A 27984-nucleotide genomic window follows, 5' to 3' on the forward strand; every position below is an offset into this window, starting at 1 on the left:
TAAGACGTACGCAATCTAAATTTTAGTTTTATTTTTAAAATTTTTACAATTAATATATCTCTGTATTTTGTCAATAAATTACAAAAGAAAAATTGTAAACATTTACAAACTGCTTTATAATTTTACTAGAACAAACAATTTACATTGATTGTACATTATTTTACAAGAATTTTTCCCTCAATTTTTCAAAAAAAATTCTTAAATTATCAAAAGCAATTTGCTTTCATTGGAGGACGAAGAACGTCACCAAAGTGAAAAGTTCGTCGTACGTATCGAGAAAAACTGTATAGATAATATACATACTGTACTTCGGAATACAAACTAATATCACAGTACTTTTGATCTATACGCGTTGGCTACTTGTCCGTCTGCGTCTGGTCAGTGGGGTTCGCCTTTCTCGGATCCGCTAGTCCCCCCCAGACTTTCGTCGTCGCTGAGCTCCCAAATCTAAAATATTTGTACGGAATTAACATAAAATCTTTACGGACTTAAGACGTGCCCCGTAAATACCTCGACTTCTTCGGTTTCCTGTTGTAGTTGTTTCAGTCCCGTCAATTCCTCTATATAGTTGGGATTGTTAAATGCTTGGAGTAAAAACTGGAATCCTTCGGTTTGATACTTGTTGATTATCTAGTTAAAATTCGATGTTAATATTTTATTTTGCTTAGTAGTAGTAGTAATAAATACAAATATTTAATTTTACCTGGGAAGAGCAGGCAGTGCAATAATTGAACGCTACGCTGGCAGGTAAAATTTGATGACAGCGTGCTAGAAAGCCCCTTATCTGATGAGGTACGATTCCCAACGGAGAAGCGATTTCTACCTTCAGGTGATCGTCTCGGGCACTTGTGTCTGCGGGAGCCAGACCTCTACAAAAAAAGATAACTTAATATGGATTTCTCGTAAATATCGCTAGCACTTTTATAATTATGATTTTATATTCTCTGTATTTGATTATTTTGATAAATTGTCTAGTTTTCCCCAAATGTGCATTATCTTATCATTGATAAAGATGTTAGTATTTTTCTAAATAAGTATGTTTTTGATTCTTTACTGCAGTATAAATTATAATAATGCAGTTTAGCTAGAAGTATGTATGATGTTCTCACTAGAAGAATATATATCAAATAATTAATGAACAGAGAGAATAAAATATCAAGATGAAAATTTGATGACAACTTTTCTATAAAGTGATTAAACTTTTAATTTATATCAAAAAATCAAAACTTAATAGAGAATGTATTCTCCAAACTAGACAAAGATTATTATTAATTTGTGCAAGATCAAATATTGTTTATAGTTTGAGCAGTATTTTTGTCTTTAAGTATTCTCAGTTTCTGACTTCTAGAATAAAATTTTAAAATTCTAAATGAAATGTGTCTCGAACAAAAATCAAACAATATTTCGTGCACGTATTTCAGTGATGGAAATCTATACATGTCTTATTTACATTCAAAATATCATAGTTGTTCTGAATGTACTGTACAGTGCATAAGAGAACACAGTTTCTTTACTTTTAAATAAGATTATTCATTATATTCTCTACTGTTTATTACAACAAATTTAATTTTGTAGAGTATAATGAGCGAAGAAATGAAAATTCTTGGCTTTTAAAAAGTTTTTTTAGCACTAAGAATCTCCCATCATGCTATTTACAATTTTACAGTTTGAAAAAATAAAAAATTATGCACCTCACGTCAGTTTATTACATTACAGATTACTTCAGGCTTGTTCTTAAGAGAGTTAAGTAATCTCTCGCCTTTTTTCTTTTTTTTTGAAAATAAACAAATATCTAATTTCAAGACAAATTCAAAGTATAATATAAAAAAATATTAATAAACATATTATGTTTTTCAAAAAATTCTTAAATTATATTAAAAAATAAAAACATTTAATGGTCTAATACAGAAAAAAAATGAAATTTTTTTCCTATTAAATAAAAATCTTTCTAGATGAGCTATATATGGCATAACTGAAATCTTTCATTTAGAAAATAATTTTATTTATTAATTTTCATTTCTTATCTTTTATAATTTTATGTATTTCATAGATATAACTCATTATGATTATAAATCACAAAAATCTTTATAAAAAATTAAGTCGTTTTGATTCTATTGTGTTTGTTAAACATCTAGAATTTATAAAATCACTAAAATATTTTTATTTAGCAACATTAAAATTCAATGTAATGGATAATTAACAAGGTAATCATCCCGTAAAAATATAATGGTTTAAATAATAAAGATAGTTTTTTAACATTTAATTCTTAAATTTATCAAAATTAGCAATTTAGTGTCGTTGTTCTAAGTCATATTTTATTAAATTAAATGTAATGGAGACTTCAAGATGTTTCTAAAAGAAGTCTCAATAGCTGTTAAGGCATTTATCCCAGAATCACTAAAAAAAGTGTTCCTTCTTGGAAGAATTCTTTCGGTTGGCTCCAGAACTGTTCTCGAATAACACGTGACTTCTTCATCCAATTGAGACTTATGACCATTCTACACTTTCTTCATGGGTCCAAAAATCCAAAAGTTTCAAGCTATATGTTGGATAGGAGTGTTCCCATCTGAACTGCTCCAGTTTATCTGTGATGATTCTAGCAACGAGTAATCGGTTGTTGTCATGGCAATATGACTCCGGATATGTATTTATTGGGATACTAATTCTTGATTATAGCATGCAACTGATCCAGTATTGCACAATAGTGATTGGTATTGATCATGTTAAGTGTTTGAAGTTTAACAGCAAAAGTCCTTTGTAATAAAAAAACACTATCACCATAACCTTGCCAATAATATTCATCTCCTGCGACAATCCAGAACAGGAAATAATTACCTTCTCTCTTTTAGCAATCCAAATGCATCAAAAATAATGACATTCTTTGTAATTTCTGCTAATTGTAAAAACCCTTACGATCTACGTGAGCACATTGTGATAGCCTAAATCCTGTATGATCAAGCAGACACTCCCAACGGAAATGCAAATCTGTTTTGATATTATTTCAACTGAAACATATCTATCGTGGCGTGTACATCATGAGCAACATACGTATCTTGATTATTTTGACACAGGGTGTACCAAAAAATTGTACTCACTCTTTGATTGACCATTACTAATGTATTAAGTTTTGATTTAGATGTTTATTGACATAGATACAAGTCTAATAAGTTAAATAAAGTTTTTTTTTTTTAAATTAAAGAAAATTTAATGGTATTATGGAAAACATTAGTCTTTTCTTCTAGCCTATCAAACTCCTAGACTCATCACTGATAAAGAATGAGTACATTTTTTTTGGGGTATCCTGTATAATCAATGATAAAACAAAAGAAAATGCTATAATTTAAAACAACATAAAGGAAATTATTAACGATAAGCAACTTTAAAATGGTATTTTAAGCAAATGGTGCTCAAATTAATCATTCCAATGCCATTACTTTCTAAGAGGCACTAAGCATTGAACTTTGACACCTCATACTGCATAAACTCCTTGATGCATTTCAAAATAAAAACTGTGGTTTAATCTTGTATTGAGATCATCATAATTTAAAATCATCATGTTATTCAGACGTAAACTGGAGTGATTACCATCATAGTGCATCTCAAAATTGTATGGATATTTGCTTGGTTCTGTACTATATTCAAGATACAAGCCTTTGATTTTATCGAGTTCAAATATTATTGTCGTCTTATAATTTCAACTTTAAAGATGAAAGTGTAGGCTTAATAAATACTAGATGCTAGATTTTTCTTTGGACTTTTAAAAAATCATAAGCATTTCTTCTAAAATGAATACCTAAGGTAGTCCAGAAAGAGATTAATGAACAACAAAATTGCTGATCATCATACTAATATTTCTTTCTGATATTTATGAGCAAACATAAATGTTCTCATTGCTCTCCAACATTTTAAAAATGTCTAAAAATAGTCCTCTATCTTTTTATCTTACGAGGGAATGGCATGACATTGGGGTCATCAATTTTGATCAAACTAGATGAGGTTATAGTGCATCCCCAACAACTGACATACCAAGCAGTAAAGTGCAATTCTCAAATTTAAACGACAAAATTGAAATTGAAAATTGCAAATTACTTAAAACCTTTAAAATTCCTGTCACTTGTAGAGTGGCCAGTGGGTCGGTGAGGTGCACTGATTTCATAGTCATGAAGTTAATGTTTCGAATCTTGATGGTATCAATTTTTTCCCCGTAAAACTATAATTTTCACTTTATTCTAAGTACTTTTAAATTTACCATACTGCCAAAGATAATAACTGATGTGGTTTTAAAAAACTACAAATGCACAATAAACAGGGTAATAAAACAAAATCAATCTGTTTCAAGTAACAAGTCAATGTCAAAAGCAATTGACAAGTGTTACCTACCAGTGTTTATTTAAAAAGAAAACATTTTCTGTATATTTATGAACCGTTCATTGTTACTCTAGCAACAAAGTCATTGTTTAACCTAAATGCGTCTATAATTGCATCTTTGTTCACTAGAGAACGAAAAGATGGCTTTGATATCTCGTGTTAATATCAATATCATAGAAATGTGTTCTGCAAAAGAATCACTGCATGAAAATACCACAGAATTTACATACTGTGAAAGGATCCTTCAAAATCAAGATCTAACTGCAACCAAGGATTCTACATCAATTTCACAACTTGTGAAGGCAGTCAAAAAAAAAAACATTACGTGCTCCAATATTTTCAAATATAATATGTTATGCACAATTCTCTTCCAAATTAGATGATGATGGAGAAGTGTCTTTAAATATTAATCAGGTTTGTTAGTATAATCATCAAAACATCAATGCACATATATCTATTAACATTATTAAATCCATAAAAAATAATTTTACGAAATGTCATATCATAAATGTCATCAAAACATTTATTCAAATTTGTTCGTATACTGAATAAAAAATGTAAATACTTCAGTTTATATTGTAATAATTTTTTGATAGTATGTATTAGGTTGTTCGGAAAGTAATTTCGTTTTTTTATTACTAGAGGAATTAGATGTATTTTTACCAGCCAATTTTATTTTAAACCACATTTTCATTATATACTTCGACAGCTGACATTTTAAGGCTTATTTGTAAAAAATTTTGTTTGATTCTGTACAATTGTTTTTTTTTCGGTGACCCATCAAATATGGAAAATCGAAAGCATCATTTTCGGCATATTTTGCTTTTTTATAACTAAAAAACTCAAAATGCTGTTCAAACAAGAAAAAAATTGTGGTACATGTTTGGAGAAGATGTGTTGAGAGAAAGACAGTGCCAAAACTGGTTTACAAAATTGCGTTCTGGCAATTTTAATATCGAAGATACACCACATTCTGATGGCCATTTGAAGCCAATGAAAACAAAATAAAGGTGCCGATTGAAGCAATCTGCCGTATAACAACACGTGAAATCACTACGAGATTAAATCTGTTAAATTGAACCGTTTATTATTACTTAAAACGAATTGGTTTCGTTTCAAAGCTCGATATATGGGTTCCACATGTTATTAAAGAGAGATGCTCTCTATGGTGGGATTTTAAAGAAATTTTTTTTTGAGCTTTAACCAGACAATTTAACAATTGATTCGAAAGTGTACTGCCATCGAGTAAACAAATTGAGTAATATCATCAAACAGAAAAGGCCAGAATTGATCAACAAACAAAGTGTAGTGTTTTACCATGATAATGCCAAATTTCACACAAGTTTGGTAACTCGTCAGAAACTGTTATAGCTTAGATGGGATGTGTTATCACACCAACCATATTCGCCAGATCGGGCACACTCAGATTACTACTTGTTCCGGTCTATACAATTTTTTTTTAACTGTAAGACATTTACTTGAAATGACAATGTCAAAAATCACTTGGATCAGTTTTTTGTAAACAACGATCAAAACTTTTATGAATGTGAAATCATGCTACTACCAGAAACAATGACAACAGGTATTTGACCAAAGTGGTCAATATATAATTCAATAAAATATTTATTTATTGTAAGAATATTGCATTTATTTTTCTATGGAAAAAACGAAATTACTTTCCAAACAACCCAATACATTATATTACAATTTGGAAAATTTCAGTTTTAAATTATCTGTAACTTCTTCAATGAAGATTTTTTTATAAACAGGAATGATGTTATTATTAATAGATATAATATATTATAAGTAATATGTAAAATTATCATCAATCCTCAACCAAAAATTATTTGAATGACAATATATATTTGAAAGAAGATATATAATCAAAGATTTATTTTATAAGTCTTTAATTACTTGTTTTTATAAATAATAAAAATAAACTTTATAATATTTCTAACATGTTTTAATAAAACGCAACAGTTGAGATAATATCAAGAGGAAATCAATTGCATTTTATTTCCTCTTGTTGATCTCTTAACACATTATTCTATATATTCGTAAATGAGTCTCTAAGCTTATACAAAATATTTATTGAAAGTTTAGTTAAGAAAAAATTATATGTTAATTATTTTTTAAGAAAATATAATAATTTAGAATAAAACAAGATACATTATTATAAATAGAACCAAAACATACTTTCTGTGTAATCTGACTTGCTAAGAAAAATTATTTTCATTTCTGTTTATTAGCAAATATTCATAGAAAAACTCAGACTTAAACTAATGCTTGGATAATTTTCTAATGATAACAAATAAAAATACTTTCAATTGTAAAAAACTGTATATTTTTCATTCCAAAATGTTAAATTTCTTAGGTAAAGTAATATTTTAATATTGAAACAAATTTTTCCTTTCCAATAAAAATAACAACAAATAGCTACAATTTTAGAAGTAATTAGCACTTTTACTTTATTTTTTAACAAAAGTCATCATTTTTAACGAAACAATAACCATTGATATTATTAATTTTATTATATTAAATCTAAAATTAAATTTAATATAATTAGTTTAAGATATTAAAGTTCCATGACGTATTTTATAAATCTAAAATTCTTATGCATTTTACCTTTGAGGATGTTGTATTACATTAATCATAAGTTCAACTGCTAATGCTGCAGCAACCATTGATACTCCTGGTCTAGTCACAGTACACTGCTGATCTAAAGTTCGATCTCGAGTTGACTAGCATAGCAAAAGATATTCATTTTATTTTCAATTTATTTTAAAATATCAATACTTTTATTAAATTAATATATTTTACTTACATCACCAGGTGCTACAACATCATTACAAAAATAACATCCTAACTGATTTCCAGGAATACTTTCTCCTAATTTTGGTGCAGATGTTGGACAATTGTCTATTTTTATGCCATGTCGAAGAACTAAGTAAGTGTCAAACCCTAAAGCAGCATTTATTACTAGCTAAAAAAATTTAAATTGAATATTATCAATAAAATAGCATAGCAACATTGTAATACACAAAAACTTAATCTTTCAGTAACACTATTTTAAAAAATTTATTATTATTACATTAATAGAATTTAAAATTAAATTATTTCACCAATAAATAATTAAAAAGTAATTTTTCATTAAAAATTTAAATAAATTAATATGGCAATATCTCCTATTTAGCAATACATTTCTTATACTGTATTCATAAAATCACAGTATTTTCCTTTCTCTACAATGGCAATAATGCAGTAAATTAAATTTTATTTAATTTTAACTTATTGCTCAGTTTTAGAATCAAAATGTGGTACTCTCTTAATGCAGTGATTCTACCATGAACGTTAATTGCAGTCAAAGGATATCAATACCAAGAAGAGTAGAGTTGTCAGATTTAGCATGTTTTTGGTTATTTTAGTACCTAAACTTTTTGTTTAGCACTTAAAATTATCATTTTTTGCTTTGCTTAGCTGAAACATTAGGTTTAGAGTAAAATTTATTGATAACATTTAACATTAAACATTGAAGAAAACCAATTTTTACTATATCTAGAGCAGTTTAACGTTTTTCTGGCTCAAATCTATCATTTCTAGTTTTTTCAGAAATTATAAATTATAAATTACAGAAACCTGTATGTTACAGTAAAAACCTAGAATTCTCCAGAATGAGAACTTACTAGATAATAGTAATTGTAACAAAGCCTCTTTTACTTTTAGAATTAATGTAATTTGCAACACTAAGACATTCCTAAGTAATTGCTGGAAAACTTTGTTTTGTTATGTTAAACTCATTTAAGTACTGTTTGTTTTCTGTTCTAACATTGACTACCTTTGTAAAAATAATCATGTTTGTAGTGAGGAAGAAGAGACTCTTTTAAAAACTCTCATTATAACAATAACTCTCCCTACAACAATATTTTTTCTTGTTCTGCTAAATATTGCTATAGAGGGATTCAACTGTATATATAAATTTATATTTTGGTTTTCCTGAAACAAAACAAACCTAATCTATATATATAAATATTGTTCACTGTACACTCCTAGGCAGTTCAGCCAATTGCTATGAAACTTAGCAGTTATGTTTACATTATTCTAACTTAGATAATGTCATACATCTCACCCCAAAATATCTATTGGATTTCTTTAAATCAATTCATTTCTATCTAAATTCAATTTGCTGATTTACACATAGTGCCATCTATTGACAAAAAATTTAAAATAATAAACTAAATATAATTCTTATAAAAGATATAATTTTTTAAAAATATATACTATATTCACTTAATTACTGTGATAATGATATAGCACAAAATAGATGAACTATATCATTACTGAGACAGTATATAGCAATTTCCTGCATGGAATCAAAAGTGTTACTTGTAAAAAAGTGCCCTCCAGTAGCTGAGTGGGTAAAACAATCGAACACTGGTAATTAGTTAGATATGGATTCAGGCATGGCCAACAGACTGGCCACGTGGAGTTTTCTTCACCTTAGTAATACCTAAATAGGGTCCAGCTTCCCATAAAAGTATTCCCGGGATGTAACCACCTCAGCAATCGCTCACGTGTCGTGTTGTGATAACCAAATAAACCAAACCAACTCTAACAAACAATTATTTATTGTGACATTGTCACAATGGCAGGCTGCAACTTTCTGTCACAATGTTCTCAATTCTTTTAGCAGTGGTTTTGCCCCTGTACATCATACTCTTTCTGTTAGCAATAAAGTTGTGCTGGTTATCTATCTAACTCTGTCGGGGGAAAATATTTGAATTGATGTAATGTAACTCATGGTCCAAACTGAAAGTTCATATATAATTCTTTTCCCTAGTTCATCTGGGTCTTTTGCCTATAAGCTTTCTATATCTGGTCTCAACTTTCATGTATTTAACTCCTTTCTCAAGATTAAGAAAGGACAGACAGCAGACAGATACGGGATGACAGTCGGAATTTATAGGTATACAATTTTTTCAAATTGAGTCCAATAATTTTTCTATAAATGCAATATTTATGAGAATATACTTTCCATGTAGTTTATACAATTTGTTGCCAAAATTTAAACACTTTATTATCACATAAAAGAAATTATTCTAGCATTTTTACAAGATCTTTTTATTTAAACAGGTTTTATATGAAGTCTTTTGGACATTAAGGTTAGCAACTTTGATCATATCACCCCATCCAACACAGATCACTTTTCAAATATTCATAGTAAGCTGGTATTAATTAGCGTCATTGATCATCCTCTCATCAAGGAGGAGGTCAATGACTACTTTTGGTCAAATTATTTCAACTCCCTTCCACAACGATCCCATCTTTCTTTTGGATCAGCGGTATTGGAGCATTTGAATAGGAAAATTACATAATACGAGGTTCGAGGTTACTGATGATCACAAAATATGTTTTAAGTGGATTTTGAGGGTGCAGAGTTTAAATACAGTCAAACCTGTTTTTATGCGCTCTTTTTATGTGCGATTTTTATTTGTGCGATTATTTTAATGCGAATTTTTAATTTGTGCGGTATAGTTGGCGACTAGTCTCGTGCGATTCGTCATGTCTCACGTTGACTTATTATAGCTAAATAAACTTATTATAGCATAAATGCACTTATTATAGTAATATTATTGCATGAATATGCGAAAAATGAAATAATTTACTTTTTAAGTCAACAAAACACCACCTGGACAAAAATATGTAAAACAGACGATAGACCAGACGATGCAGTCAAGTGCTGACATCTGTTGTCAATAAATTCTATTTCGTACGGTTTTGAGTTATTTTCTATGTGAGACTTTTTTTATGCGGTCCCTGTTTACCGCATAAAAAAATTATTTTTTTAATTGTGTTGCGAAAACTATTATTTACAGCCATTCGTGAAGTTTCGTGAGATTTTTTTTAATGCGTTTTTTTAATGTGGTCCCTATCCCCCGCAGTGGATTAAGGGCAGGTTTGACTTATTTGGTCCATTTTTCACAAAATTTGATTCATTGGCAGATTACCATTTGATGTTTGGCTGAGAATGAAACAATTTGTTAGTGCTAACAGAAAAAAATATATCTTAAAAAATTAAAGATATCATATTTTCAATTCCTGTCTACTTGACCAATGAAATTGTGCCATGTTGTAGCATATGAGTATTGCAATAAACATAACAATGATAAGCTAAAATAACCAAAATCTTTATATGATTTTTTGTTTTAATATTTGTTATATCATGGTATTTGATTTATATAACTACAAAGACTATCTTACGTAAGGATTTATCACACCGATCGACCGATCGAACACATTTTAAAAATTCTTTAATCCTCTACTGTACACAATTTAAAGAATTTCTAAAATGTGTTAGATTAGTCTCTTGGTGTGATAAATCCTTATGTAAGATAATGTTTGTAGTTACATAAATCAAATACTATAATATAATAGAATGGTTAGAAGTAAGAAATAATCTAATAATCTTAATCTTTGTACTCATTTTTTGCCCAGGCTTATCTGTAAAATTAGTTCATTAAATTAAATTTAATCTCATTAAATAGATGAAATATAAATACATATATTAAAAAAAGAAAGACCTTTAGACCTTCAGATTTAATAATTATGTTAAATTGATAGTATATTTTGAATACAGTATTATGAAATATTTGAAATGATAAAGTTAAAACAATATTTTTTAAACTACCTTCTTTTTTGCAGAAGCTATTACCGTTGGTAACCATCTGCTTTCTCTTGTATCCATTAAAAGAAATATAACATCATGATTTTCAATTAGTTCTTCTAACTTCTCTACATCCAATTTAATCTGATCTATTACTACAATTTTACAGTAAAAATTAATGTTAATTTCCAATAATTTTATTATTATAATTTTTAAAAATATGTATTTAAAAAAATGCAGCTAATAATTATAGTTATAATTATTAGCTGCATTAAAATGCATTCAATTATTTTTTGAATTTATTAATATTAAATTAAATTTTTATGTATTAAAAATAAATAAAAAATATAATAGTATTTCATATTACAGTTTTCAGGAATAGGATGACCAGGCATTGGTATTGTTAGATGAATTCCTTCAGAATTCTAAAGAAAAAAATGATATATAAATTTTTAGAATTCCTATCAGTTATACTAAATATAATAAGATAATAAAATTGATATACCACTCCTGGAAAAATAGATAATAAAGCTTCAGCAGCAGCTTCAGCTTTTCTCCTACCACCATGAAGACAATCTTGAAAAGTAAAGAGAGACTGACGAACTGGATTGGAATAAGATACTTGTGAATTGTCAACCATAGTTATTGTTCTAATACCCCAACCCTATGTAAAATTAAAAATTCTTTAATAATGTAAAATACTTAAAAATTTTAATTACAATAGTAAGTAAGACAATTTTAACTTACAAGCAAACATCTAGCAACATTACAGCCAAGTGTACCAGAACCCAAAATTAAACATTTTGTAGACATGACTTCATCTAATTCTAAATCTGGGACTAAACGCCATCTCATTAATTTTAAATTTAAATCTACCGCAGATTTAGCTAATCTATTAAAAATACATAGATAAATACATTATATATATAAAAAATAAATTCATTTAATATAATGTAAAAAATCTTTATAATTTAAAAGATTAAATTTTAATTGAAAATATAAAAATTAGTTGTTTTTTTTTTAATAAAACAGGCTTAAGAAATCTTGTTTTATCACTTTCTGAGATAATTTAACTTATCAAAAATTTAATTTCTTTCAATTATATATAATTTTGGATAAACTTAAACTGGTATAGCATAAAATTAAATTTTTTATAAATCTTGAAATGAAAGCTTTGAAAAATTTTGGTTAAAAATGAAGACATTTAGCATCTGAAAAAATAACTGGTGATATAATTTCCTTCAAATCTGGTTTTATAAAACTTCATTTTCTTATGTATGATAATACAAATTTTTAATATAAAATATCTAAAATTATTATTTCAGTGATTATTTTAAAATATTCTATAGTGAATTCAACAAATCCTTATTCAAATATACAAACTATAAAAACTCTCAAAAATTTTACACTACTTCTTATATAAATATCTAACCTACCCATATTAATTGCAAAATTTCTTATAATATAATAAATAATAATAAAAAAATAACAGAAATAATAATAGAACTAAATTTTTTCTTCAAAAAATTGCCTCCAAAATTCAGGTGTGTCTTATAGTCCGTAGCGTCTTATAGGTATTTTTTTTTTAAAAATTGCTTAAAAATTAAGGTGCATCGTATAGTCCGTAGCGTCTTATAGTCCGTAAAATACGGTAATAATAAAAAATAACAGAAATAATAATAGAACTAAATTTAATAAAAAAACACATTATGATATTCTAACAAAAATAAATTTAATCAAACAAATGTTTTTGACCTTCACTGAATTGTCATCATCAGGTAATGCATCTAGAACAAAATTTAAAAATATTTTTCTAGATACATTACCTGATGATCTGTTTAATTAAATTTATTTTTGCTGGAATATCGTGGTGTGTTTTTCTGTTAATTTTTAGTTTCAGTTTTGTTCATTTACATTACCTTCTTTAATCTATCACATATAAACATTTAAAACTTTTCATATTGTTTTTAAATATATCACACAAAACATTATTATAAAATAAGCACATATTAAATAATAGCAGATTTTGCTCTTTACCTACTTGACAGGATCTAATGATGCACTTAGATCAACTTTACGAGGACCTACTTTCTGTTGAACGTTCTTTTCCCATCCAACACATGGAGGGGGTACTGAAAAATTCATTTAAAATTTACAATAAATTTTAAAATCATAGTAAACTATACCACTTAATTTTAAAAAATTTATCAACCTTGTTGAAGATCTAGATTGCCCAATTGTATTTTTAAAACAAGACTGTGAACACAAGAGTTGAGACGATCTCTAAAACATATTACTTCCCATTCTTTTTTATCTTTTCCCCTAAAAGATAAATGAACATGATTATTTAGAGATTTTGAGAAAGTAATTTCAAAATTGAATAATTTAAAATATTTACCAATGATAAGCAACCAGAGATAACAAATTTCGTAATGGCCAGCCAGGATAGGAAAGGAAAGTGGATGGATCTGCAAATGCTAAAAGTATCTGTAAAAATATTATTATTATTATTATTATACACACATTAAAAATTAAAACTGACCAAAGTAAAACCTTAATAAATCAAAAACCTGCCTAAATGGAAAAAATTATTAGGAATACAGCAATTTTCTATGTTAAAAAAAAACCTGTTCAAAACAGAAACCTGCCAAACCAGAAAAAATATTCACTACCATACAAATCCAGTTTACACAAGTTTCACTGTATATAACTCTAGAATTTTATTAAAATGACATAACTGTAACGGACACTTGGTACATGTGCCTGTTCGAGTGGCGCGAAGCTATTGTTCGTAGGATTATGACTAAACACCCCTAAGGCAGAAGACCCCTAGCCGCGGCAACGGAAGTCGTTGCGATAGTAATCCTGCGCGGTACGAGGGGAACCGGTAGGTTCAGAAGTTTGTTACTTGGTCCCTTGTTGTTAGGACATTGATGAGTGCGGAGCAAGAATGAACATATACCCCAGAATAGATTCGAACCTTGGGGTACTAACTCTCGAGTATCGACAACCCAAGTTTCACTGTATATAACTCTAGAATTTTATTAAAATGACATAACATTTAAAAAAAATTCATCTATTTTAAAAAATAAATCAGATCTTATAAATGTATTGAGAAGATGGTAAAGGAAACACAGCTGAATTCCCAAATTAAGTATTCATATTTGATATGTAAAAATGAATATTGATTCTTTTTCACAATTAGAATAATACAGTAAAATCTGTGTAAACTGGAACTGCACAGTACCAAATAGTTTTTCTGGTTTTATGGGGTTTCCGTTTTGAACAGATTTTGGTATTTTTTCTTTTTTTAAATCCTTAAACTATACTCAATAAATGTCACACAGTTTGGTTTGTTTTTTTCTTTTAAATATATGTAAAAAAATTTAATTGGAATCATTTTGGATTAATTTGATTAATCCAAATGATTCCAATTAAAGATAAGCACATTTGAATACAAAAAATAAAAATTATTTGATTATAAAAAGTTCTCATTTTCCCAAAAACTTGCACTAGGTATCTGAATGCTTCTTGGGTGTGATTCTTACAAGGTCATGTGACAATGAATAAGCAAATTGAGCACCAAAAATTAGTGCCTTGCTCTGCTGTCCCAAATTCTAATCACATTACAGTAATACAAAAATTAAGTTATTCTCTGATCTGACTTCTCAAGAAATTCTAATGCTCTAATTGTTTACTTCAATTAATGTAACTACCAACATGTTAATAAACTTGTTTTCAAATCTCAGTACTAATTAGTTACTAGCTACTCCATAAAAGATAAGTTGGCAGCATGTTACCTTATTATTCTCATTGTTTCATAAATTGCATTTGTTGCTTGTTCTCAAGAACTCAATTCTTCGAAACTCATTTGATTTTTGAAAGTTTTTTGATTATTCCCCTGGTTCCAATAAAGACTAATATTAATAAAAACATTGTGTTCACATGTCCCCTTATCACATGACCTTTATTTCTCTGACAAGGTTTGAAACTGTTTTCAGAACAGCTTTTTGTGCTCTGCAATGCCTGAGGCAATTTTATTTGTCTACGAGTGGAATCTTAATTTTCTGTTTCATCCAGTTTAAATTACATCTTTGTACTCAAAGCTTTTCCATTATCTTGTTGGACAGGTTTCAAGCTTATAATAATATTTAACATAGAAAACTGTGCCATTCCAGAATATTTTTCCATTTAGGCATATTTCAGTTTTATTCAGGTTTCATTTTGAACAGGTTTTACTGTATATATCATAATTTTATATCATCAATAACAATTTTAATAGTGCTAATTTCAGAAAATTGCTTTACTAATCTTTATTTGTAAATTTAAAATATATTATTCTTTTTTTCTTAATATCTATACTTTTTCTTGTCCTACATATTAAAAATGGAGTAATTTGCCCAAAGGATTGAATGTTGCATATTGTATACATTTTTTTCTGCCCACCAGGAGGCCAGTGGATAAAATCACTGAACACTGGAAGTTGGTCATGGGTTCACACCTCATCAATAGGTTGGTCATGTTTACTTTTCCAGGTTTTCTTCATGTTGTTATTAACACCTCAATAGGGGCCAGTTTCCTATAAAAGACCTCCCAGAAAGCATTCCCCTCACATACAAATAAAACCATATACATTTTTATATTAAATGTAATCAAAAAATAATAAATTTATTTTGATTTATATGAGTAATTATGATTATTGTATTATAAATAATATTACTTTGACAACTATAATTTCATTCAATGTAACCTTCTAATATATAAAAACATATTAATACAAGATTTTCAAGACAAAAAACAAATCTTTCCCTTCCAATTCTTTTAATTGATTAGCAATATATCTACTTCTAACATTAAGAATGATTTAAATGTATTACTAAGAGCATTTCAAGAAAGTGTTACAAAAAGCATTGATTTAATGTGTGTTATCAAGGTCAATAATGTTTTTGTTAAATGCAATATATATATACACACATACATTATTTTCAAAATGTTTTCTAATATATATATTAGAAAACATTTTGAAAATAATGTTAATATCTGAAAGGAATTACATCAGTATCAAAATTTCAATTTCAATTTAAGCTATATTCATTCAGAGTAAAATTACCCAATTTAGATTTATAAACATAGCCAAATGATCACCTTTAAATACTTCAGTTATAAATCTGCTATTTTTTAATAATTAATACTAAGTAATTTGCTACTAGAGGTAGACATTAGGCACCATCATTTATCTAAATTAATAATTATAATTTAAATAATTTAGAATCATCTGGAAGAAAATAACTGGCCCAAGGTGGGGCTTGAACCCACAACCTCTGCTTGCCAGTTGTGCCACCTGGACCCTGAGCAAGTCTTCACTTCCAGATGAATGTATTTAAATTTAGATATAACATTACGCAGTTAATCATGGTGCCAGCTGGAGATGACTCCTACACCCACGACTTAAATACATCTCCAAAATGGCACTCAGCTAGCTAACATTTTAAATTGAAGGTTTACTGTACTTTATTTTCATTGGCTATTATCCCAATATAAAATTGGCTACTTTTTTTGATATCAGTACCTATAGGGTGTTTCACATAAGGTGGTACAAGTCAATAACTCAAAAAATATGCTTCTAATAAAAAAATTAATATGAATAAACTTTTAAAATTAAAAAACTAGTCTAATAGATAGACTTTACAGCAAATGTAACACAAAGTTAAAGAATTGAAATACGTATAAGCAACTGGAAATACATCTGTCATAGAGCTATTCTGCAAACATGTTTTGGAGTGGGGAAATGCTATTTATCTATTCTTTCCAATCAACACCATCTGATTGTTAAACAATATCTTCTTCAGAAATAAGGGCAATAGTGATGAGTGGCTTCTGTTAAAATTCAGAATTTCAGAAGTTTCAATAAAATTTCTCTTTCACCATGAGTACTCCAGGTGAAATGACTTAGATATGTAAGCAGTCAAACTTCATCACGGCACTTGAGTTAAGATTTAGGTCAGTAGCTAGGCTGATTTATTGTTAGTCTTCTCTGCTTTTTACTAAACTGCAATTTGAAAAAATTGTAACCAACAAATTCTCACTGTTGTCCGCCTGTCTGTCTGTCCTTCCTTAATCTTGAAAATGCAGTTAGATAGAGGAAAATCGAGATCAGATATGAAAAGCTTGGGAGGCCCCAATTAACTATATGATCTTCTGATGCAAACTGGAAGTCACGTTATTTCAATTAAAAAATTTTTTCCTGAAAGGTGTTAGATAGATGACTAGCACAACTCTATTGTTAAAGGAAAAGTGTAATGTACAGGGGCAAGCCACTAATTTTAGGTGGAAAGTAGGGTTTCTCATTTCCCAGTCTTTTGCTTGTCCCAGGATTCCAAAATAAAAGTGAACTGTTTCCTGGGATCCTGAGAAATCCCGGGATAGAATTAATAATTTTTAAAATATAAAATATATCTTGAAATTGAATGATATAATTATTCTTCGTTTTTAAAAGTAATTTAATATGTTCCGCAATCTCCAAAATCATAACATTAATAATGCTGTGTAAAATATATATTAAAATTATTGGTTAATGTTACCTATGGTATCGAGATATGGCAGCGGGGAAATTCCCTACATTCTAGACTGTGATGTGGAAATTTTTTCTACCCCACGTCCGACGTGGCCGCATTTCCTGTAACCTCGAAACAGAGACGCGAGATTATCAGAGATTGAATCTCCTCTGATAATCTTGAACGAGGATTTTATCAAGTATTGAAATCCGTAGAGGGAGCTTTGACGTGAATGATTGGCAATTATGCAAATTTTTTTTTCCTGAAAGTGGAGTAGGCGTGTTGTCGTGCGAAAAGATTATTTTGACGTTTGGATAATTTTGGAATTTTTCTATTATAAGGTAATTAATAATAATAATAATTTTCCTTTTGAATTTAAGCGATTGGAATTTATTTATTGAAAAATTGGCTAAGCGATTTTTGCATTTGTTGGAAAGATATTCCACAAGTTAGTCATGTTGAATTGCGATATTGAATCGGACGAATTTTGGAAAGAGTGTACTGGGCGACGATTTTACCAGTTAATCAAAGCAGAGTCTTCTGAACTAGGATTAGAAAAAAGAATTGATGGCGGACTGAAATTTGCCGTAAAACTGGGCCTCCAACACACCGAGGAAGTTTGCCAGAAATGTGGCCAAACATGCAAATTGAGTTATCGCAGCGACCGGAAATCATGCGTGATGCGTTGCCGAAAATGCTGGCGGAATAGTTCGGGTTTCGAAGGAACGTTCAAAGGGAAATGTGGCAATATGTCACGGGCGAATATTTTGACATTCATATGGCACTATATTGGTTTAGAGTGCACAACAAGTAATTCGGCAATTTCCTCAGGTATTTCTAAAAAGGCAGGCATAGACTGGTCAAACCACATACGTTTCGTTATGTTAGTGTCTTTACATAATCTGATATCGTTTAAAATAGGAGGTGTTGGCAAAACAGTGGAAATAGATGAAACAGTGATATGTAAATGTAAATATGAGAAAGGATGAAAAATGAAAAGTACTAAATGGGTCGTTGGAGGTATATGCCGGGAGGACAAGACTTGTTTTATATGCCAGGTTAATGACAGATCTGAAATAACTCTGAATTGGATAATATCGAAATACGTGAATTCCGGCAGCATAGTATTCACAGACGAATGGAAGGGATATAACCACATAGACGACTTAGAAGGTAGAAAGGAAAAAGCTCAGTAACAAAGTAAGTTATCCTATTTTTTATTTGTATTTATTTATTATTATTATTATTTTTTGTGATGGCGACTGGAAATGTGGCCATGTCGATTGTAGGGTAGAAATAATCTCCCCGTCGCAGTCTAGAATGTAGGGTAGAAAAAAATTTCCCGTCGTCGTCTAGAATGTAGGGTAGAATAAAAAATTCCCCGTCGCCGTCTAGAATGTAGGGTAGAACAAATTTCCCTGTCACCATATCTTAATACCATAGGTAACATTAACCAAATTATTTTACCTTTGAATTACATAGAAATTTTCACAAATAGAAAAAATTTATTACGTTTGTTGGAAACTGCTTACAAAAAAATGCCTTTGAATTAAGTTGAAAATTAAAAAAAAAATGAACTTAGATCAAACTTATAACTTAAAAGGTAATTTTTGTTTTTTAAATAAAACATAAAAATTTACAACAATATTTTGTATTATAAGATTTTGAAAACCAAAGATGGACAATACTCCGATAACTCAATCTGGTTATTATTTTAATAATGAAAAGTCCCACTACTGAAAATGCCCTTTCCAATTCAATGGATGTAGGCAGAATCATCTTTAATGCATTTAAGAGAAGACAAATGTTATGTGTTTTTTCACCCGTAGCATCATAGATTTCTAGTTCGTTTTTGAGATGCGATACTTCTTTTGCTCTCAAGTATTCTTGATTTGTCTATCTTGGCTGCTTAATAGCGGTATGAAGCTTATAGCCCAATAATTTGGCAGTTCATTTGTCTTTAATAATCAGGTTTATAAAGAAAAACTTCATACCTGCAGCCTTCGTACTCGATTCTATTCTTGCCCAATTTGCACAACCTAACATAATGCAGTTATTGAAGCTACTGGACATGGTTCAAAATTAAGACAGCATCAGCACAATTATTCAAGATATTACAGGTTCTGACAAGTACAGAATTTTCAGAATCCTGCTACAAATACATGTTGATTATTGACAATCTGTGAGATGTCATAACAAGCAAAAATTTAAAAAACTAATAAGCGGACTTAAAATTAATAAATACAAATATATTCTGACAGTTTATGAAACTGTCAGAATATATTTTAATTATACTACAGTTAATTATACTTTCTATTTGCAAAATTTCCTGAACCTTAACACAAAAAATGAAAAAAGTGAACTTTTAAGAATTTCTGCATTGTGTCCACGCAAGAAAGAAAACATAAAACACAGTTTCCTCAAGATAAAACTTTTAAGAAATTTGCGGGATTTCCTGGGATGAGAAGAATTTCCTGGGTTAAAAAAACAGCTGGAATCCTGTTTGAGAAACCCTAGTGGCGAGCATATATTTTAAATTAAATAAAATAAAAATATGATTAAAAATTGCAGCCCGGCATTGCGACAATGTCACAATAAATAATTGCTCATTTTCATTCCCAAATCTTTGTTGTTTAAAGTTTTATACTTGATCTGGTTTTACTGTTATTCCATAATTGGTGACTTGTGAGTGAAGTGATACAAAATTTCTCTATTGCCTTATATAACCAACTTTTGGGTCCTTTTCCATCTAATTTTAGTACAGTTTCCTATCAGCAAGGATGCTGCTTTTAGTATTGGCTATTTTGTATATTAACTTATAGTATCTCAACATCTCTATACAGTGGCTTTGACAACGCTTTCAGCATAAACCTCACAATAATAATAAAAAACAAGCTATATTTCAATACATGGCAACATCCCAGTACATCACTCTTTCCTAATTAATTAATATCTGACAAAACAAATACCTGTACTTATACATTCTCCTCACTCACTGCAGACTTTCATATCTTCACCAAAATAAAAATTCTACTAAAGGATCACAGATTCAAATCAGTAGAAGTAAAAAGTACTACTATAACTGTACTCAAGGAGTTAATATAAAACAGGCTACAAGACTGTTTTAATAAGTGTTATGAATGTTGGCAGAAGTGGGTAACTGCAGAAGATGCTTATTTTGAAGAAGGTCTTCTGTAAATATTTGTAATATTAACTTAAATGTTCAGCTTATCTTTGATTCTACCACATACATACATATATATTATTTATTTGATACATTGTGATTTGTCGATATCATCTTAATATGTGAAAAGAATAAAATTTCATCTTTAGGTTAACCAATTAAAACATTTGTCATGCTTCCATGTGATAAACTACAATAAAAACAATGTATTATTTTTATAATATATATTTACAATTTAACAGAACAATTTATATTCTAAATACAAAACTATTAAATCAAACACAGTTTTACTTCAATAGTTTTCTTAAAAAATAATTTAGAATTTATTTACCTTTCCTGGCTCTCCACTAATTATATGATAGTCTCTAAGAGGAACAACAGAAATATTTCCATCTGTTGAAACATAAACTAAAAAATAAGCTTGACAAGATAATTTTCCTATTCCTTCTTGCAATTGTTCAATCTATATAATAAGTGAAAAATTTTCAAAATATTTATAAAATTATTATTTATTTACTTTTTATTTAAATAAAATTTATAAATTAAAATAAAACAAACATTAATGAAAAAAATGTAAAATTATTATTTTAATGCCTAAAAATATTGACAGAAACAAAATTTACCAGATGCATGCAATATTTGTTTATTATTACGATAATTAATTATTGATTACAGAAAAAATTTTTATTAAATATTTAATTATGGTTATAAACTGTATATTTTTAGGAAATAATAAGATATATAGCTGCAAAATTTTTATTGTCACTGTAAAAAAGTGATAAAACTATTTTCTTTGAATAAAAACACAATGCTTTATAAAATATCTTAAACCATTTGTTTAAATTAAATTTTTAAGTATAGCAATGGCGAATATATTACTCAGATAGTAACAACAGAGGTCTATGGGGTATGGTAGAGAGACCCAAAAATTTTCAAATTTAATTAAAGTGAAATTTAATATTCATGTTTAATGATTACTAACACAAGAAATAACATTAATACCATTTTATTTCACATAGTTCACATTTCATTTGTTTACTTTCTCATTGTCTTCCATAATTCATACATTCTTGAAATCTTGCTTAGAAATTCTGCACCACTCACTGTTTTAATGTTCTCTGGGATTATTAAAATTTCACCTTGTCTTCTTTCCTTCAGATTTTCAAAACTCCTTCTATAGGGCATTCACTTTACTTTCTTTGGATATCTGAAAGGTAATCACAAATGGATAAATTATGCAGGCATTGAATATCATCATACCATAAAACATGCTGTAGAAACATTTTCTGTGATCAGATCCATTAATGCGCTCACCATGTGAGTAATTATCCCAACTTGTTGAAACCATATGATAGAGAAATCAATTTCATGATGATGTAACTTGGATTTGGAAAATTTTCAAAACCTTTTTATGCAGTGAATAAATTTAACTGTAACAATTTAATTATCTTCAAAGAAACTCCAATGACCTAAGATATGTCACTAAAGTCAGTTTTTCACTTTGATGCTACTGTGGATTTTCAGCTGCTCAGAAACAAAAATTTTTATTTGTTTACATAACCTGATATGTGAAAATGCTCTTCATCTGTTTTAAGGAAATTCACAATGCCATATAAAATCTTGAGAAAATACTATGATTGATAATACTAAACTCTTCAATTACTGCCATTTTAAAGTATGGTAACTGAGGTCCTCATATGGAACTATGTATCTTGTACTCAGACATAAAAAAAAAAAAAAATATTTTTCTTGTCAAACAACAAAAAATTTTAAAAATTGTTAACAATTTTATTTTTTCACAATTATATTGCATGCATATTATTTTCTTTTCGATATGAAAACATTTTTTTAATGTTTTGTGCATAACTTAATAAAAAAAAAATTGTAATTTTTAAAAACCCCATGACAATTAACATAAAATATTTTCAGTGTTCAATTTGTGAAGTGATCTAACTATTAAATTTATTTTTTTCATCCATACCCAAAGAGTTGCAAATATAGTAAGATTATATTATAAAGTTGTTCTGTATCAAGTATTACATTTTAAAAATTGTGATAAGATAGCTTATAAAACATTGAGATTTTATTTAAAGAATAATATTTTAAAGAGTTATATTTTATAGCTAGAATATTATTAAAATTATACATAAAAAACGAATCTTTTGTAAAGCAGAATCTTTTTCTTTTTTTTTATTTCATGAATGTCTGTGGAGATTTATTCTTCTTCCTCATTAGATGGCAATTATTTTCAAAACATTTTTGATTTAAACATTTAAGCATTAGGATATTATTAAGAAGATCAAATGTTCCGTAAGAATTAACTTAAATGTTAGCTTAGTTCTTTTGCTTATGCTTATTTAATTTAATTTAGAAAAATTGGTCTTCCTAACATGCAAATGATTAAATGTTTAAATCTAAAATCATTCAAAACTAATTCTCATCTAAAGATTGAGAACAAATCTCAAATATTTATGAATTAAAAATAAGACCTTTGCTTTATAGTAAGTACAGTTTTGCATTTTTTAAATACAAGTACTGTATTCAAATCAAAACATTATCAGATATTCAGATACTAAAATCAAAAAAATTATTACATGACTTTTGATAGTACAAACAGCTAAACCAAATTTTACTAAAATACTATTAAAATAGACATATCACATGTCTACTTTAATAGAATTATTTCTCTGAAATATGAACAGATATCATAAACATTTTATTATAAATAATTTTAGGATGAATAAATATTTTTTATTTTATTAACAATTTAAATCTAAGTGTTTTTATTTAAAAAATAGTACTTTATAAGTTGGGAAAAACACAATGTTTTGTCCCAAAAACACAATATTAATTGCTGAAGGCAAATGATAGCTAGGTTTTCAATTAATAAATTATTAAATGAAAGATATTGTACTGTAATAATTAACAAATTAAAAACTAACTATAAAAGAAGTTAAAATCTCAAATTTAAAATTATTTCATAATAATTTTGTAACTTCATTAAATCACAATGCTTAATCTCTTAATGTTTTTTCCAGTTAATTTTGCTTAAACATATTTAAACTTTTATTCACATATGCAGGATACAAACCTGTTGAATGGTGAAGTATTTGTCCAACGTTACTGAATCATCTATTACATATGTAGTTTCAGGATATCGAAGGGCAGGAAATGCAAACCAATAATAAAAATGATATTTCTTCAAATCCTATAAATTTCATTTGAATTAGTTTAAAATTTGATATAAATAATGCAATAAAACTAAAACTAGGAATCTAGGCACTAAAAATTGTATAAGTTATAACATATTTATACCTATGATTTTTAGTGTCTAGATGTTTTAGCTTTAAATATAACAAACAGTAAATATTGAGATTATTAAACTGTTAAATTTCAAATATGCCTCACTTATATAATGCTCAAAATGAAAAGTTATTGACATTTGTCACAAAGCATCAAAACTGAGTTATTAAAAAAAAATTTTTTTTTTACAAGTACAAAATTTTAATTATAAATTTCAATAGGTTATCTGTGTTTGAAGGTCAAGTTAAAAGTAAATGTAGTTTATGATATCGATTACCTGCCAATTTTAACTTTCAATTACAAACTCATCCAACAGTATTTCCTTCATCTAAAGTTATCAAGAAGATTTAAAAAAAAAAAAAAAAAGTGAAAAATTCTTTGCATGCCACAGACATATTCAATTTGTCATTATGATTTTTCCCCGAAACTACTAAGACATACATATGCATGCTTTGCCTATAATTCTATCCCATTCATTTTCTACATATTTTAATTGATATTATTACACACTCCTACTTAAACCTTCATCTTAAAAACTCATCTCTTCAATAATTTTCCATCTGTATTCTGAGAGTTATTATATAGAAAAGGTTCTGTTTAGAAGCTGAGTGGTAGACTTGAATTCACTTAATGCATGTTCACAACATTAAAACTTTTTATATTTAATTTTTTCACATTTAATTTAGTGTTTACTATTATTATATATTTTTTATAGTCTATCAAATGAAAGATGAACTTTTCAAAGTCATTTTTTATGAGCAGTTAATCAATCTCATTGACAATTAAGACATGACTCTATAATTGTAATGCTAGCTGGCTATAAACGCTTGTTCTTTTCATCACTATAAAGTAAATTTTTTGGACGAAAATAATTATATACATTTAAAACAATAGCTTTACTTTAACTGTCCAATGTTTCTCCTTGTTCACACACTACATATTCTGTTATCATTTCTGTCATTTTGCTAATATAATTTAACTACAGATAACATAGACGGTACTGCACTTTGATTCATTTGCTTCATGTTTTACATTTAGTGTAAAAATCTATTTTATATTATACTGGACATCACTTATTAAAATCACATTTTTTGTCATCAGTCTCTGATTGTGATCATTTTCAGAGTCCCAAGATATTCATACATTTTCTATGAAAAATTTGTCATTTAATATGATCAGTTTATGACAAATTACATACTGGGAATACCAGTGTAAGCTATTTAAGACATCTGTAGGTGGTCTGTACACCTGTTAGTTTGTACTTCAGTTCTCAATCTCTCCTAAGAGAGCAGATACTTACACAAACAGATGGGAAAAATCTGAAACTGTTGATCAGTAGCAATTTGGACATTACCAAGACTATCACACTATATATCTACTGTCTGAGTACATGTATATGTGTTTAGAATGGTACATTTACAGTATAAAAGAAGCTCCAGGCCTCATCCCATGCCATTGTATTTTACAGACGGTAAGTTTTATTGTTCAGTATCATGGATAAAGTACTCAACAGGAGAAGTAATGAGCTAAAATTGAATACCATTTATGGATTTTTCAAGGAAACAGAAAAATATTGTATAAGTAGAAAAATGCACAAATGAAACCACCTTTGAATTACTTCCAAAGGAAATATAACCATCACAAAAGTACAGTACAGTACAAATTAATACTGTACAACTGAATTTGTACATTTAATTCTTAACAAAGAAGTTTCAATTTACTATACTAATGTTTAATACATTTGAACAACATATAAAAGGAAAAGTAAAACAATATGAAATTAAGTGATGTACTTTTAGAAGAAATTTGATCAAATTTTGTTTGTTTCTGTTTTTGTTTTCTTTTTTTTTAATGGACTTGTTACAAATTGTACCAGTATGTGACATTGATTGTCTCTTTCTACTGAAATGCATTTGAAAAAAATGAAGTCATTCTACAGGTTAGATCATATTGACATAAAAATTGCAGGGTCAGAAAAAGCAATACATAACATGTGATGATATGTTACATATTATTCACTTTGGTTTTTGAATCTTCTGGAAAATCATTGTCTGTGTGGATTATGCTGAAGTGACTACATAATTCACTTTTTCATTTTTTTTAAAATTTTCTATTTCAAAGTGATTAATTCATAAGTGAGAAAAAGTACTATAGGGCAGGGGTGGCGAACCTGTGGCACGTAAGAGAAATCATCTGGCACGTAATGTATCATATGATTTCTGTCCTTTTCAATCATCCTTTCTGTTTATCACCTGATCATCCTTTTTCCAATCAGATTTTTTACATTTATTCGAATTAAAGCGTATTCGTTTAATTTCTTCAAATATCATTATTCGAAATCTAAGACTTTGGCACGCATTAACATCTTTAAAGCTAAGTATGCTTACAATATGGCACGTAGACTCAAAAAGGTTCACCATCCCTGCTGTAGGGTATCAAAACTTATGGCATGTAAGTGCAAAATTGTATAAATGAAAAACATATAATTGGAGTATTTTATAATAGAGAAAATGCCATGAAAAAAATATTTATTGTATAATTGCAAGTGTCATATAACTGAGAAACATATAAACAAAATTTGACTGTATTTTTGAAGGATAACTTGAAGAATTTAGAATGTTATAATAATCTCCCAAAAATGTGCCAAAGAAAGGCTGCAGTCCAGTTGAAAATCTTGCAGTCTTTATTGGGCTTACTTCTGAAGAACAGAAACAATCTTGAAAAAGTGGCACAATATAATGAGAACCAGGACTGTGGAGTTAGAGTTAGAAGCAAATTCATTGCTGGAGAATTCAATATAATAATCAGTATTTCAAAAATTGTAAAAAGTGATATGTATTGTTTAAAATTTAGATCAACTACTATCATAATAATCATTGTCTGTAATGCTAAGTAAATCTAACAAAATTAAGTCAAACACTGTCTAATATGTCATCTTGATTACCTTTCCTATGCAATTTTCATTTTTTAAATTACATTAAATGAAAAATGCAATGAAAATTAACCTTTAAATTAATTTCTTTTATGAAGTCTATATATATACAGACTTCATAAAAATATTTAACTCTTTACTTACATAAACAAATGCACATGCACATTAATAAAAAAGATACAGTGGGCATTCCAAGACTGTGTTCACTATCTGAATTGTTCATTAACTGATTATCGATTTATCATAGATTTTTTGGGAATTTGATTAATCTGTTCTGAAGACCCCAAAAATAAAAAATTATATACTTTCTTACTACATTTATTTATATGTAATAATAAAAATACATGTATACAGTCTTACATTTTTATCTGTCATGTTTTTTCTGTTTGTGAAGCATTAAATAATCTGTCCAATGTCTATTGCTTTTCTCTCTTCTTTGGGATTTTTTGAAAGTATTTAATAGCATTGTCATTGTAGAAATCCCTAAGCTTATTAACCTCAACCTGGTTTGGTTGCCATTCTAAGACCATTGTTCTGACATCCTCCCACTTCAAAACTCTTTAATAGCAGATATCAGCATTAATCTTCTTTTTCAGAAGAAAACATATCTCGCCGAGTTTCTTGGTGTTGTTCTGTCATCAGATCAGTTTCAGGTTCCATTATGAACTCTTCAATGTTCTTTATTTCTCAGATGTGATTTTTGTTACTCCTTTAGCTGCTTGAGTCTTCTTGATTATACTGTATCTTTCTTAGCTAAGATTGAACTGCAGCCTACTGTAGACCTGTTTAAGCCATACTGCCCAGCAACATCAGACATTTTCTGCCCACTCTCTACCTTTTCTATTATACTCTCACCTTTCAAAAATAAAAACCGACGCAAAACTTAACGAGTACCCACCTGACAGTCTCGCAAATACTATAAAAAAAATTCTTTCTGTCAGAAAAATAAAAGGCTGGAATTACAAGGTGAGTTTCAAAGTTT

General features: G+C 28.2%; 1 protein-coding gene across 1 annotated transcript in view; it reads right to left on the reverse strand.

The window, feature by feature from the left end:
* Nucleotides 1–90: 90 nt before the first annotated feature.
* Nucleotides 91–27984, reverse strand: part of Atg7 (Autophagy-related 7) — a 53552-nt gene continuing 25658 nt past the window's right edge. Inside the window, exons 6-19 of the mRNA XM_067277951.1 lie at nucleotides 23859–23975; nucleotides 21099–21230; nucleotides 13428–13516; nucleotides 13242–13351; nucleotides 13071–13161; nucleotides 11777–11921; nucleotides 11535–11693; nucleotides 11397–11454; nucleotides 11054–11184; nucleotides 7193–7351; nucleotides 6994–7109; nucleotides 704–869; nucleotides 511–630; nucleotides 91–447 (exon numbers count right to left, since the gene is read on the reverse strand). Of these exons, the coding sequence (XP_067134052.1) occupies nucleotides 379–447; nucleotides 511–630; nucleotides 704–869; nucleotides 6994–7109; nucleotides 7193–7351; nucleotides 11054–11184; nucleotides 11397–11454; nucleotides 11535–11693; nucleotides 11777–11921; nucleotides 13071–13161; nucleotides 13242–13351; nucleotides 13428–13516; nucleotides 21099–21230; nucleotides 23859–23975 (1662 nt within the window). The 3' untranslated portion in view covers nucleotides 91–378. The remainder of the gene's footprint in view (nucleotides 448–510; nucleotides 631–703; nucleotides 870–6993; nucleotides 7110–7192; nucleotides 7352–11053; nucleotides 11185–11396; nucleotides 11455–11534; nucleotides 11694–11776; nucleotides 11922–13070; nucleotides 13162–13241; nucleotides 13352–13427; nucleotides 13517–21098; nucleotides 21231–23858; nucleotides 23976–27984) is intronic.

This window comes from Centruroides vittatus, unplaced genomic scaffold (genome assembly GCF_030686945.1).
Source record: "Centruroides vittatus isolate TY-2023 unplaced genomic scaffold, ASM3068694v2 contig_784, whole genome shotgun sequence".
Taxonomy (NCBI): domain Eukaryota; kingdom Metazoa; phylum Arthropoda; class Arachnida; order Scorpiones; family Buthidae; genus Centruroides; species Centruroides vittatus.